This window comes from Parathielavia appendiculata, assembly GCF_033297405.1.
Source record: "Parathielavia appendiculata strain CBS 731.68 unplaced genomic scaffold N657scaffold_2, whole genome shotgun sequence".
Lineage (NCBI taxonomy): Eukaryota > Fungi > Ascomycota > Sordariomycetes > Sordariales > Chaetomiaceae > Parathielavia > Parathielavia appendiculata.
The window spans coordinates 1,132,654-1,147,557 of NW_026944221.1; the positions used below are offsets into that span (position 1 = coordinate 1,132,654).

Sequence of the window (14,904 nt, forward strand, 5' to 3'; positions counted from 1 at the left end):
ACTCATCGCATGGGAACTGTGAGGCTCGAACTCACGACCTCAGGATATCCCGATCTATGACCGGATCATAGCTTAGTATGAGACCTGCGCTCTTCCAACTGAGCCAAGCTCCCGGTGGAGTTGGGTGTGTTTGGTTTGCTTCTTTGGCGGCGGCGGTTGTGAGAAGGTCCCATATGCTCTGTGGAGGGGGGTTGAGGGAATCTATGGCCGGGAAAGGGCGGAGTGAGGGGGTGCATATGAACACATGAAGAGGGTATGGTAATGTGGTGGCTGAGATGGAATCTCGTTTTTGTGGAGTTCTAGATAGTTATATGGATGGAACTGTGGACTTGATGGAGCCTTGTTGAGCTCCTTGTGGACGCCCGCATTTACGGTAGGCTATTGGTCGAGAGCCTTCAAGAACCCGAGGCTGGCGGGATAGACGATGCAGCGGGGCAACTCAGACATGAGGGTCCCAAATAAATCGCATCCCCTGGGGATTTAGTGACATGTGTGCATAGACCAGCACGGCAACGGTCAGGTTCTCCTTGCGGGGAATTGACAGCTTATCATGCCTCGAATCTCAAGGCTGTCAAGTCCAGGCACTCAGTATCTCTGTTCGCACCGATGGCCATCACCCAGCCCAAGCCCAACCGGATGGCCGGCCCATCAGTCGCGTTGCAACACCGAAGCGCTCTGTTCAGGATGCCCGAGCACGCCTACTCCTCATAATTCCCTCCAGCCATAACCCAGGCTCGTCACGCCTGGACCCTCTCATTTACTCTTCCCCGCTTGATTCGCAGCTTCTGCTCTAGAGTTAGTCCACCAGACAACGGCATCTCAGCGGGCAGAAATAACGTACCTCTCCTCGTAGCGTCCTCCAACAACGGCACATCGACGGCACTGGCCGGCAGATGCACATACCTCACGACCGAGCCGCGGATAAACACATTTTTGACGGCGCTCTGTCAGGCAGACGTCCGTTAGCAATATCCATCTCTAATGCATGTGTTCACCGAGCCTGCCCTTCATGATAAAGGCTCACATGGCAAGAAACAGAGTGAAAGAGGGGTGTCGCGACGCGGAGTAGAAGCTTACCATATGCGGGTACTTAAGCTCCTCGAGCACCTGGATGTTGTCGAGCTTGATGTTGAGGTACTGATCGACACTTTTGAGGACGCCGCGAATCTGGATGTCGTTCTTGAGCTCGACCGTGACCTCGTGGTCGATGAGGGTCTTGAAGAAGCTGAGTGGTGGCTGTCAGCATCCGGCGTTGGCTGACTGTTTGGGATAATCAGCTGGGAGGAGGTAGATTGAGAGGGAGCTCGAGGAACAGAAAGGCTTTATAAAATTGGCCGGTGTGAGCTAGATAGATCGGGAAGAGCAGGGAGCATTTGTGTCTCATCCCCTCCAGGCACAAGGCAAAGGCTGTATGGCTCTCACTTGAGGTGCGAGCAGGAGATGAGAATGAGAGCGGATGAGCCTCGAGGACGGCGGCATTGCCCAGGATAGTGCGTATGTCATCATGATAGGCCTGGGTAGTGACATGAAAAAAGCTTTGGATGAGAAGCTCTCTGCACTGCTCGTCGCCTGCTCACGAAATTGATGGGTGAATGCCATGGCTCCGAACTCGACCGAGGTCGCAGAGGAGACGATTTGGGCGAAGTTCAACTGAGATAAGAAGAGCTGACAAAAGGCACCAAAATCAGAAAGAGAACATACCTGAAGAACAACATTTTTGACCGTTAGTGCTGTTGTCAGCAAAATGAGCGACAAGACGGGCACTGCACTGTTGATGTTCAGCTCAGCGGGTGCAGCTGCCGAGCTTCGCAGCCAGTGCCATGGGACCAGATCCGGTTCTTGGCGGTGAACTCGACCCACTTCCTCTTGGCACTCCCGGCACTGCGGTGGCACCGCCCTGGATTTTTGGAAAAGCAACAACCTGGAGCTAACCATGTCGCTGCTTCTGGATGGGTTCACTCCAAAGCTTGGCTTGTAAGTACAGCTATCTAGCCACCAATGGAGTGCTCATCACCGCGAACTTTTTCCGAATGGTTACTCGCCCCGTTCCGTCCCTAGACTCACACACTACCATCATCAAATCGGCTGGCAACCTCTCCCGCCCGCACGTCATCTGGCGGCCCGCTCGCGGTAGCCAGGGGCATGGGGAGTTAATTGTCAGGACTTGACCCAACCTGCCACAGAACCCGGGTGAATCCTCATGTATTGTTATTGCTCGAACTTGTTATTGTGTCCTCTTTTCTCTTACGGTATCTCCTCCCCCATTTTCTTCCCATCGCGAGTCGCCATTCTGTCAAGGTTGGTATCCAGACCCAATCCTCTAAAACTCTCACAGCGAACCGTAAAACCAAGGTAGGTATCCTCGCCAAAACGGAGAAAGAGATTGGAGAAAAGTATAGTAAAATAACCTAAGAAGAGAAAACAGAATGTAAATCCGTCCATCTACTAAAGGGGGGCTAATAAGTGGTGGGGAAGGGGTATCCGTCGTAACCCATCAATCCATCCATGATGCATACATTCTTCCCTTTCCAGAACACATTGCGAAAAGAGAGGAGATCTCTCCCAACCGTCGGCCATCCGTCCTAGGAAAACAACCCCCCGCCAACCCTCCATTGGATATAGCCGACCTGCCTGCCAAACTGGGAATCGCTAAAATGCTATGCTCTTTGTTCGTTGATATGCTGTGAGGCCAAGTGTATCGTGGTATTCGAGACGGAAATACGCGCTTTGCCCAACCAGAACAGAAAAGCCAAAAACAACCGTCTCTTCCCGCTAAGAAACGAGCGAGCGTTTCCCCCGAAGGCTGCTGTGTTGATGCACAGGAAACAAAAAACCAGCATATTGTTGCCCAGTCTGCTAAGGAAACAGGAGAAAGCAACAGCTAAACAATCAATCAACACACACCATCTCGCAAGCACTCCAAGGATACTTGCCGGAGTTTGTCCCGTACTTCCGCGCAAGCGATCCCGGTTTAGATAGATAAGAGTGGGGTGGGCTGTCGTAACTTCGTGACATGTCTCAGAACATACGAAAACGGGGGGTATATCGCTCCGACTACGTCTCTCCCTTTCGACTTCTGCCCACTTATCACAACCCATCAGTCGTCCTCGTCCTCCTCATCCTCGGGCGTCGACGCTGCTCGCTTGGACTTCTTGGACGCCGTGTTCGACGCGCTATTGCCTTCAGACTTGCGCTTCGTCGCTCCCGTCGCTGTCTTGGTATTCGCGATTTGATCCGACCCTTCGGACTTGTCTCCGGATCCGCCGCCTCCCTTCTCCCTCTCCATCTGCGCAACCTCCTCAGCCGTCAGGAAGCGACCACCGGGCCCGCGTGGCCGGCGCATAGCGTGGTTATGCCTCGACTCATGGAGGTAGGGCTTGCGACCTTTGCTAGTCAGTCGAAGGGCCTCCTCCAGCCTCTGCCGGGCAACCCTGCGCTTGAGAATCCGGTGGAACTGCTTCGCGTTCACATACAGCGGCGACTCCTCCACGGTTCCGGACGGCATCTCGGGCGACTGTGGCGGCGGCATCTGCTGCGCAGCTGTCATCGGGGGCGGCACTGCAGAGCGCGGCCCACCATGGTTCAGCATTGTCGGTCCGTTCGGGACGCCAGGGCTCGCCACCTGGCTGAGCCGCCGCTGCTGAGGCATGTTGGTCATTTGCTGCGGCGACCGCGGCCCGGCCCGGGCGTCCTTCTTAGGGCCGACCCCCGACAACCTCGGCGACTGCTGCATGCTTGGATCCGATGCCATGTATGGATACGAAGACCCAGACGCGGCTGCAGTGGCAGCCATGGCCGCAGCTTGAATCCCCGGCATACCATAGTGAATGCCCTGTTGAGGTACCGCATACTGCGCCTGATACATGTTGTGGGGCTGTGTCGGCGACGGCTGATGTTGCTGTGACGGGAGGATCGGTGATGTCTGGGAAAGGTGCTGAGTTGACGGTGATGTGATGCTATTGCCTCCTGCAGATGTCGGATACCCTGTCTGAATGTGTGGTTGTGAGTGTGCGCTTTGGGGTTGCTGCTGGTATTGGGCGTATTCCATCATCGTCGGAGTGGTCCCGACAAACTGCCGAGCCAGAACTGATAGACAATCGCGCTACTGCGGACGTGTGAAGGGGTAAAAGATCCAATAACGCGGAGGCAGACTGCAGTAGATCTAGATAAGATCTTGATGATGATGAAGATGCCGAGATACCAGTCGGGTTGGACCCAGGTACTCAAGCAAGGCTGTTAAGGCTTCTTCGAAGCTTCCCAGTCTTTGAGAGGTCAAGGGACAGCCGACAACCTCAAGTCACTTTGTACCAGTGGGTTGGGCTGGAGGTGCACACTCAATCTAATCGAGCAATGCGTTGGCACTCGATGGGATGCTAACGGAGCTGCGCAATTGGTCGCACCGCACCATATGCAGGCTGATGTCGTTGCAAGGCGAAACTTGGGTGGCTCAGTCCCAAGCCTGACAGAAGATGGCGTGGACAAGAGCAGCCACGTGAGTGTGGATGGGGTTTTTCGGAGACAGCTTGGCTGTTTGTGAACAGACAAGTCTGGAAATTCGCCGAGGTCGGAAACCGAAGCAAATGCCCACAAGCGGTCGCGCAGGTGCACTGTCTGCTGACGAGACAAAGTCCAGCAGTGTTGCCACAATGTGCTTTCCTAATTCTAACGACCCATGCGTTAATTCATCGGTTATCGGGCATATGAGTGAGGAAAGTTGAGGTGCTTCTATGTGGCGGGGAGGATTTTCGTTTGCCGCCTTGGGCCAGGGCAAGTTTGATGCGCTGGCATGCATGACGGGATATGCATGAAGCAGGCCCACCATGACAGCCAGCTCATCACCACAAACCCAGCCGGGACAGCAACACCAACAAACCGAGATGTGAGGCAGCCCGGCATTTGGGCTGCCGCTGCGTTGATTTTGACTGTGCACCCTCCACTCCGTAAAAGCGAGCTGCACCGGAGTCCATGTGTCCCAAAAGGCCGGCAAGCAAGACAGAAGCGCCAGGTTCGGTGCAGAACTACGCTCAGCATGCAGTTCTTGCCGCTGTCTTTAACCTGCAGCTCGAAACGCTGTGCGGGCCAAGAAGAGAATGGGAAAGGTGCAGCATGTGGCACCAGAGCGCTTGAGAAGGTGGGGAAGTCCAAGAATACCCGATGATGTGGGGGAGTTCTGTGTATGTAGGGAACTAGGAACTTGGAGTTGTCGAATATGGTGTTTTCGGGTTGGGGTGAGACATGTGAGATGGTAGTGTGAAATGAAGAAAAGAAATAGCACAGGTACGCACCGTCAGGTTCTGCCGCCGTTGTTTGGATCTATCTCGGCCGGATAGAGGACCTTCGACGTTCAGGCTGGTTGTCGGTCAGCAACGCCCACAAATGATGCGAGAAGTTAAAGCGGCAAAAAAAAACTCCGGGCGATTCAAGTATTGCTGGGTACAGAAAGGATAAAAGAGCTTGACAAGCGCGCCAAGGGATTGGTTGAGCGATAGCATGAAGTAGCAGGAAAGACCAGATGCGTCGCCGCCAAGGCGAGAGCATGGCGAGGGTTCCAGAAGCCCAGAAACTTGAAATAGCAGGAAGGTCAGAAGGGGTACTTACACCACCGTCGATGAGCCGCTGTCGTGCACTGAGCAGGGCGTCAATCTCGTTTGAGGTTATGCCAGTACCGGCGGCTGCACTCAAAGTTGAAACCGCAGCAGATCTGAAAGACCCAGGCCGTTGATTGAACGACGGTGTTATCGTGTTAATTGCGCTCCGCAGGCGGGAATTATCACGGGACCGGGACAGGGCCAATGGTGAGACTGAAACAAAGGCTGAGGCCAGTGATAGGTGTCCAGGCTGGTGGTTTATTCCCTGTAACTGATGTCGCTTGCGACAGGTGCTGATTTGTCGTGCTAGTTGTCGAGGTCTTGGGAACCTCTTGCGCTCGGCCGTTGACTGGCCAGAAATGAAGCTACAAGCTATTTCGGAACTTGAGTCGCTCAAGAGCGGGCTACCAAGGAGATCTTCCGACCGCAAAATCGAATCGAGACGTGCCTGTGACAACGTGTGAGTTGGCTTTGTCTCTTTATGTCCAAAAGTCCGAGCTAGATAGATATCCCTGCGATTGTCCGCCTTGCCAGTGCTGGCAAGCAACCCAGCAAGGCGGAGGGGAGGCTGGATTGCGCATTGCATCATCTGACGAAGAGAAAAGAAAACCCGGCCAGCTCTGCGACGCGGACCCAATGTTCGGGCTGAGAACTCAAAGCCTGGGTTCGGGTGCGGCGGCGGGTGCGGCGGCGGAACACGAACAAGTAGTGCAAAAATGGAAAGGGAGCACGAACGTCACCTGTCTGAGCTTTGCTGGCTGGCGAATGCGCCAAGGATGAGTGGCAGCTTCGTGAAATCCCGACTTCACCTGACCTGGTGTCGCTGGTCCGGGCTTTACGGCTTCGCTGCGAAGGCGGCAAGCCTGGCGCTTCGGCGCGGATGGGGTGACTAAGCGAGGCGTCGAGCGACTCCCGATCTCACGAAATGACGTGCCGCTGAGCGCGAGACTGTTTCGCTGTTCTGGCAGCCCTTATTGGACTCTGCAAAACTGTCCGTTGATTTGATGAAATTTTTGGGTCTGTTTGGACGGCTGCGCTGCGGTACTCGCAGCTTGTTGGTGGAGAGGGCGATTGGCCGGGGGTGGATGATTGGTTGTGCGAGGGAAAGAGGAGAGACGAGGGAAGAGGGCCGAGCGATGATTTGAGGGCGCAGCCCGCCTGCTTTAACAGCAGGATTTGGTTGGATGACGGGAATCAGCTAGCGAAGTGGAGCGCCCACAGGAATTTTGCAGCTGGCTTCCAAGGTGGCTGGCGGGGTTGAAGGTCCCGGTCGACAGGGAGGGGTCGGTGCAGCCTTCAGAAAAAGCGGCCCGAGAGGAACCCTGGACAAGTGATTGGAACATTTTGCCAAGATGAAATCACCAACGACGCGTTGGCTTCGCCGGCTGCGCGTCTGATGCCCAAGGACCGCTGTGATGCGGTTTTATTCAATACAGCCGAAGTTCGGCACTGCAGCAAACAACGGGCATCGATACCTACCTATTTGAACCTACAGTCAGCCGCCGCGATGGCAGATCCATGGCCACAGTTTTACACCCAAGCTTTGTCTTTGCTTCTACCGTCGATAATGGCGTGACACACGCGCTCATCGGCGCTGCCAAGACACCTCAGTCAGAGCTTGGAGGAGCTTGAGGACTTCTGTGGACTTCGAACGGCGTACACTGCAGTTCAATCAGACTCGGGGGTCCTGATGACACTTTGAACAGCAGGGTTGTCAACACATAGAGGTGTAACGCGGGTTCGCTGCCGTCCCTCCAGTCGGAGATCGGGGCGCGACCCTTCTCGAGCCTCTCTGCCTGTAATCGGCACGATGCCTTCTTCACCGGTGATCGGCAAATGAATCCCGTCACTCCCACCGCTGCTGACAACTCACCAGACTCCTGCTGTGCTCTTCAGGCCGCTACCAAATATAGGCCAAGCAACGACATTATCAGGTTCGAGTCAAGCTGCTCTTATTCTGGGACAGACAGCCGTCTTCACTGACGCCGATAAACGCCTGGACCCGTGACCAGAAAGTCAGCCCTATGGACTGGCCCAGAACGGCAACCCCGTTTCGCCCCGACCCCCCCGTGATCCACGAATTCGACAAGAGGCGCAGTCCGGAAATGGATGAGGTCGATTCGCAAAGGGCGCAACATCAATCAGACTGGGCCAAACTTGAGATTATGGATTGCCATGCACTGGATCTGGCGTGAAGGTGTGGGTGGTTTTGGTCGGAGCCGGATGCCGGACCAGGGACCGGGCGTGGAGAGAGCAGTGCCAGCACATCAGGCTCCAGCCAAAAAGTCGGTGTGGGCCCCGCATCCTGACCAACCATCCGTCTCACCCACCCACATACCATCAATGGCAAGGTTCCAATGAGCCGGCAGGCGGTCAGTTGTGACAGCGTAACACTTGTTGTTCATCAGGCTTTCTAGAACGACAAGCGAATGCCGTCTAGCAGAACGGGACAAGCTCAAGATAAGCTAGTAACTACCTCTCTTGGTTTACCTCCTACAAGAGTTACACAAATAGAGGTGAGAATAGACAAGACAGCCGCAGTTCAGGGCAAGATGTGTGCCATCGGCCAAGAGAGCCGACCGCGAGCGTAACCGAGGCTGGACGCAGAATGACGAAGGATTATCGTGCTGAACTGAGTTGAAACTCTTATTAATCTGTCAATGCCTGATGTGGACCCAGAGCATTAATCACAAACATGAAGGGCCGTAACTCAGGGATAGCGTTTTGTGCATGAGCCCCAATCCCGATCAGGTGACGAAGCCACCTCAATTGTATACGCCATTCGAGCAGAGCCACAGGGCCAGTTGTCAGACCTGTCCAACAAACTTTCTGTCTCTCCAACCTGCTGCTTAGAGTTCATAGCTCATATTTATATTCTCGTGGGTTTGGACAGACTTGTGCCCACCTTGAAATCTCATGTTGGCTCAAAGGTATGGCTAAGAAGGACGATAAATGAGTCTGAGTAACTCAAGCCAATTCTTGTCCTCTTAACCACGGTTCGAATTCAAACGGCTCTGTGACATTCCTCAATACCACAGCAGCTCCGCTGCTGGCCGCTCAAAAGGAACAAAGCATGAACATCCCGGATGGGTGGGTTCATGAAACTGCCTAACAAGCTTCTGAGCGACCGAGAACAGTGATGTGGAAGACTTCCCCACATCAGATATCTAACTACTGCGTAGGTATGAGAGTAAGGTAATCTTTTGATTCCAAATCATGTCAAACCCCAACAGTGAGGGAGCTCCATCCCTCGCCCAATCCCGTACTAAAGTGATAGCATTAGTTGCAGCTGTGATCACTCAGTGATAGACTGACAGTCCGTTTTCAGGACTTTGAGCAAGGTGAGAAGTCGCCCAGTCTGAGCATTTCCACGTCTGCGCATATACCCTAACCCTTGTCACTTGTATCCAGATCCAAAGTTTCTTGCTGCAACGCTCGAGAACCACCACATGTATTTTGTCATCATAATATCAGGGCTTTTATCTGCCCCAGGCGCCGCCCAGCAGAATATGAGTTGCGGCAGTCTCCTGTACCGTGGTCTTTTCTCAGTTTTTTCTCACAGATGGCCTCGTGCATGACCGGGATCGGCCGGCGCGATAGCAAGAGCGCATCGTAAAGCGCGGAGTCGCAGTTTTGATGATGAGTCTTCTGTGTGTCGTCAACCAATGGGTAGCTCTGTCACGCGGCATCACAGCCTCTTCCCCACTACACCAACGGATCAGGCGCAAGGCTGTTCCCGTTGGAACAAAATTCCTTGCCTATGTGGTCATTGCCCCCGGATTGTGTGGGCCGTGCAAGGAGCCATGTCTCTGGTTTTCGATGTGGATGGCTCAGCCTGGGCAATCACTAGACGACGCCCATAAGGAGGTACTACAATCTGTAACCCCCTGGATTGGTTAGACCTGATGTGCAACAATTTCTCTCGATGATCTCCCCCATGGTTCTTGCCAAAGCAACGAGCATATTTACCCACATCCAAAGTCAATTTCCTGTATCCGCCGGGTACACACCGTCCCTTCATTCCCAGAATCTACTTCGGGCAGATGATCACATGATGTAGACGCCCTCGGAGCCCTGATGAGAACTGCCCAATCCCAAGATCCGGAGCTCGCGTCATCTTGCCGATATAGGCAGTGAGACACTCATCCTCATACCTAAGGTGCCTGGTAACTACACCTATCCTCCGCCCTGCCCGCCTGGATTGGATATTTCTTCATACAAGTACCTACATAGGTAGGTAGGTACCTTACAATCGAACGAGGCCGTTGTGATAGCCTCGCCAGAGTGACTAAGGGGCTGCGTTAGGAGTATTTTAACCTCAGGGTTTGATGTCAGTCATTCCATATCCAGGCCTGTGGTTATCTGTCTTCCCCATGCGTTTGTGTCATGTCAGCATGATGGACTCGGCTACTTCGGTGGATGAGCACAGCTTGGTTGTAAAGGCTTCTGTTGTGATACTGAACCGGGAGGCTACCCATTGGATTCTTAATCCCCGAAGGTAGTTCCAGCCTGCCCGGAAACAGACCCTGTCTTGTCTGATCTTTTCCCTCATGTGGCGGCACTTGTGACTTCAAAGGACTCGACTGCCAACACGCGTCCTCCGGGGTTCAGCTGTTTCTCAAAATTCCGACGCTAAAATGGCCATGTCACGGTCGAGTTTTGTGTGATACCAGAGGATGCCGATCGTTCTGCCTGAAAAATGTCTCCGAGTTTTATTTAGGTATCTTAGGGAGGTGATCCATCATGTATGTGCCTTGTAGATTACCGCATCATTAAAGTAGCACGAAGCCACTACTTTTATGCTCGGTTGAAAAGAGTCCTATTCATGGTTCTCATCAAATGGTTCACGTTGTCTTGTCAGCCTACGACATGGTGTTGGCCCTGAGATACCATGGCCGGGTCGCCAAAGCTTCAGTTTTCTTGGGAGATGATCTTGCGCAGTGGATTTGTGAAACAAAGTATACGCCTTTTTCATCCATGCCTTTGATCAGCCCAGGGAATGCTGGCATCAAAATACCAGTTTCGTTTGGTTGATCCAGTTTACCCCTGCAGGAGGCGCGATGCCATAAGACGATCAGGCGCACAGGCTGGTGGAATAGCAAGCTCCCCATCCACCTGGGGGGCTTCTCCATACAGATGCAGTCTTTCTGGATGAAGTCTGCGATTTCGGTTGTGACCGAGGGTGTGTATGCTCTTCGCTTAATGAACCTGGAAATAATCAGTTCGCTCAAGCTGAAGAATGATGCGGATTCCACGGCCAGAAGGTCCCGTCACCTACCAGGTAGCGAGGGACAGTCTAGATACATCTAAGCTTGTTGGCAAACTGCTCATGACCACTATAAAGAGAAGTTCTCTCCTTGGCTGGTAGGTAATTGTGGTGACAGTCCGATGGCATGGCTAGGTGGATAATGCCACCGGCGCTTTTTTTCTTGACATGCGAGGTGTTCGGGACCGCGGAGCCCCGGCCCGTTGGAGTTTCTGGGTTCTTGCTAACGTCGTAAGGCCGAACTGACAAAGGGAGTTTGAAGGATGGCTTGATTGCCACATTTCGAGTCAACAATGCCGATCATCAGACTCCCTGTCCCTGCTTGTTTTGGCTGTTTGGCCAAGAAAGAAATGCGTCCCCCAAGACGACAAGCTGACGCTTGTTGTTGGAATTGCAGGGCAAGAACAAGGCAAGCTGTGAGGAAAAGTTCAAGTTCAGGATTCGAACCCATCCAAGGTACTTGCCCAAGGATTGCTTGATGCCGTCGTGTTCAAGGGCTTCGACAGGTAACTGCGTCCAGACTTGAAAGGATCCCTAGAACTTATGTGGGAGTGAGTAGGCAAGCCCACACTCAGTCATATCAGAGCCGCAAATCACAACGGCATTCGATGAATCAAAGTGCAGGTCTCCCTAATTCCTTGAGAACCTCCACACAAGCAAAGCATACTGATCCCAGGCTAAACCAATGGCAATCCAGCAGCAACCGATCACTGCCGACGACGAAGGGACGTCTTTCTGACATTGCCAAGATCTTTCAGGTTCGGACAGAAAGTTGCAAGGCTCTGTATGAGCCGGCACAGCCACTGACCAAGAATACAAAGACGCCACACACCTTGGAACACTGCCTGCAGACACAACGAAGTCACTCGCACATCAACAAAACTGGGTGGTGGTGTAAGTCTTTCGAGTGTCTGGTTGGGGTCTTGTTGGACCACAACTTGATGGGGACATCGTCCAGTACACGTAAGGGACCAGGAACTTACGAATACAAGACTGGTCCGTTGGAACCAAGGCAGACTACAACCTCTCCTATCACAGGCCGTGTTCGTATATTCCGCCTTGGAACTCACCGGTTGCCATCCGACGCATACGAGAAGGGAAAGCATAGCATTGCAGGCGAGTCCCGCCCACTCGCCAGACTTGTGGTCACTGCAGATTGGACCGGCCGCGGGGGGATATTGTGTCTCCCACCAAAGCAGCACCCGAGCGGGACAACAAATTATGGAATGACATGGGATAACACAACGTCACTGCAGAGGATGAAAGGTTAAAGGATGCAACCAAGAGGCCCTGGTAGTGCCGAGCACCCGCCTCTTGCAGGAACATTCCACGCACACGATTTGTCTGAATAGATGTATGTGTATCTCATCGGTGAAGGATCGGGAGGGGCTTGGGCGGCTTGCTTGATGGAAGGCTGGTTGGCAGTAGTCTGCCCAACCGGTTAAGCGCAACTGCTCTGCCTGAATCAAGCTTTGCGCGCCGCAGCGGCAGACGAAGCAAGAGCAGTGGCCTCTCCTTGTGTTCAGGCGGCATCTAGACTGCAGCAACATCAGAGGCTGTAGGAATGCCCGGGTCTCGACGCACGCCAATGAGTCGGGAGTCGCTGGAACTTCTGTTGGAGATGTGGCAGGCGGGTGCTGTCACGTACTGTCGCAGGTTTGCCGGTCGCACTTGAGGCATCCTGAACGATAAACGTCTGGCAGTCAAGGATGGAAAGAAGAGCGAAGCGCTGAACCATACCTGTCGCACAGCAGCCTTTGAGGAGGCGGCAATTCTGTCCACCACAAGGCGCTACCCGCCCACTGAAGAGCCGGGAGTTTCAACAAGATGGGTCGCGCGAGAACAGTAGGAGGCCCGGCGCGAGATCACGCGGCTATCCACACTGCTTACGTGTCGGTGAGGGATGGTCGGAAGGGCACGATGTCGTCCTGCTTCGGATAGCGGCCACTGCACAACCTGACTGAGGTAGCCAGCAAGCCAATCGTTCCCGGGCTAGCAAGGCTTATCATCCAGCATCAGCGAAGATGTAGGCCATTGCTACGTGCCACCACGATCCATCGTCTATGCCAGTCTTCAGACAGTGAAAGCCACGTGCAGACGGCGAGCGGAGGCCGACCTCAAGGCAAAGCCGGCATTTGCCCTGGCAGACCAAGCCCGCAAGAAGGCCGCAGAACAGGTCGGCCAACTCAATCAGATTGACGGAGGCAGTGTTACCGGAGAAACAGGCGCGCGCTGTCCATGTTATATTCCCAGGGCCAAGGTACTTATCGTGGATTGATCATGGTGAGCCAATGGTTGATGTGCGGAGAACGGCAAGGGACGTACCGAAGCCGACAGCCTGGGTGACGCCAGCCAACGGAAGTCCCCCAAGCAGGACCGGCTGTGGCAAGCGCGTCAACAGCCGCGCGCTGTGTTGGTCGCGGTCCCGGGAGAGGTCTAGAAGCTGCGGCCTGAGAATTAAGCGCGCCCCCCAGGTTGAGGATTCGCTGCCGGACAGCCACTGAGCGCGCCGGGGAGGGGAATGACGAAGCCGCTGGGTAAAGGCTGGTAGCCACAGATGCAGCTGGATGACGCGCGCTCTGATCCAGTATCTGGCAGCGGCTCAACCGAGGATCCGGCCAGTGGGTGTGGCCGAATGTCCGTGAGAGACATGCAGGCTACCCGCCGGATGGGCAGCGTGGAGTTGCGGCTCAGCGAGCGGTTAGCGGATTCGCTCCAAGAGGTTGTGGATATATGTGTTGAACTCCCTTTACAGAGCAATCTCAAATGAGACTGAAGTTCACACGTTTTCCAATCGCAACTTCCTCTCCGTGTCGCTCACAGGTTTGAGGCCACGCCGCCAGCTCGACCGCAGCCGAAGACTCTTCCCTTAGTTACTCACAGGCCGGTCCCGTGAATCCTTTTTCCGATCTCTTCCCTCGTCCTTCGGGGAGCTCTCGAATTACTGTGGTGCCGTCTCTCCAAGCAGACTGCCAGGCGCTCTGTTCCAGGCCCTACTTCTCGTGACCAGCCCGACCACGCTCTTTTGGAGACATTGCTGGCTATTTTCGAAAGCTGTGTCACAGTTCTTCAGCGCAGACTCGACTTCTGGCTATCGTCCTTGCGATCAGCTGCCGTTGAGGTCCTTGGTAAGCGACAAAGCTCTGGCCAATAAAGTTGCCTTGTGCTAATAATATGACCTTAGCGCCTATCCCTGCTGAGAACTCCGGTGTGTACCGCCAATTAGACACGAGGATTTTCCTTCTGGCGGTTGAACCAACGCCATTGCGATCTCCGCCATCGCCTCGGTGGCTCGTGGCAGTACAACACCATCCAAAGCTCTGGGCCTGCGCGCCTCTCATCCTCCCGGTCTGCGAATCGGACTGCATCCTCTCACCCGGCGAAGACAGGCCTGTTTGCTTCCTCAGAGACCGCATCCTCCATCAATACTCGAAATTTCGCGGTTTTGCCTGCAAAGCACATTGGCGACAGAGTTCACCCTGGTCTGATCCCGGCGGCTCGCCATATCAAAGAAGCTCCGTTAAGCGCTCTGTTCAGAAGCAGTAATTACACGGTACTCCGTGAGTGCATAGTTTTCATTATCTCATCTCCTGCCCATCTCCGTACCCGGTCAAGGATTTTTGCTCTGTTCAAGGGTCTCCTCTAATAAAGGAGCACCATTCCCAAGAGGAACAGCGGAGGAACGAGTGCTGCAGCACGGGCAACGACAGGGGCAGCAAGCTGCAACCCGAGTCACATCCAGCACGCACCTCTCACCCACTCACCCTTTCACTGCCGCTCGAGCATCCCTGTCAAGCAGGGCGGTCGCTTGTCAAGCTGCCCCACCTTCTGCCGCCCTTCTGATTTGTTGATTCAAAAGCACCACTCAACTAACAAGGTGCGCTGTTGACTACCTTACACATCCTTGCCCGGGACACATTTGTTCCTTCAGGTCGTCTGCTGCTTGATCCTCCTCCTCTCCTGGGCGAGTCCGGCTTCAAGTCTGCCACTAAACGCCGAGGCACCAGTATCAACTCCGGTGGCTAACGCTGTCCAGCTTTCCAGGCCGAT

General features: G+C 54.2%; 2 protein-coding genes and 1 non-coding gene across 3 annotated transcripts; all 3 read right to left on the reverse strand.

Moving 5' to 3' along the window:
• Positions 1 to 10: 10 nt before the first annotated feature.
• Positions 11 to 113, reverse strand: N657DRAFT_t38. Its single transcript has one exon. It is a non-coding gene; the product is annotated as a tRNA-Met (tRNA).
• A 153-nt stretch (positions 114 to 266) lies between these two features.
• N657DRAFT_661317 (U6 snRNA-associated Sm-like protein LSm2) lies at positions 267 to 1,715 on the reverse strand (the record flags this gene model as incomplete). The annotated part of the gene is made up of 4 exons (XM_062795090.1): positions 267 to 785; positions 842 to 944; positions 1,078 to 1,225; positions 1,702 to 1,715. The coding sequence occupies 4 exons, from the start codon at positions 1,713 to 1,715 to the stop codon at positions 754 to 756; spliced, it is 297 nt and encodes a 98-aa protein (XP_062650832.1). The 3' UTR covers positions 267 to 753.
• A 1,382-nt stretch (positions 1,716 to 3,097) lies between these two features.
• Positions 3,098 to 4,051, reverse strand: N657DRAFT_566357 (uncharacterized protein; the record flags this gene model as incomplete). The annotated part of the gene is made up of 1 exon (XM_062788421.1): positions 3,098 to 4,051. The coding sequence occupies one exon, from the start codon at positions 4,049 to 4,051 to the stop codon at positions 3,098 to 3,100; it is 954 nt and encodes a 317-aa protein (XP_062650833.1).
• Positions 4,052 to 14,904: the final 10,853 nt, after the last annotated feature.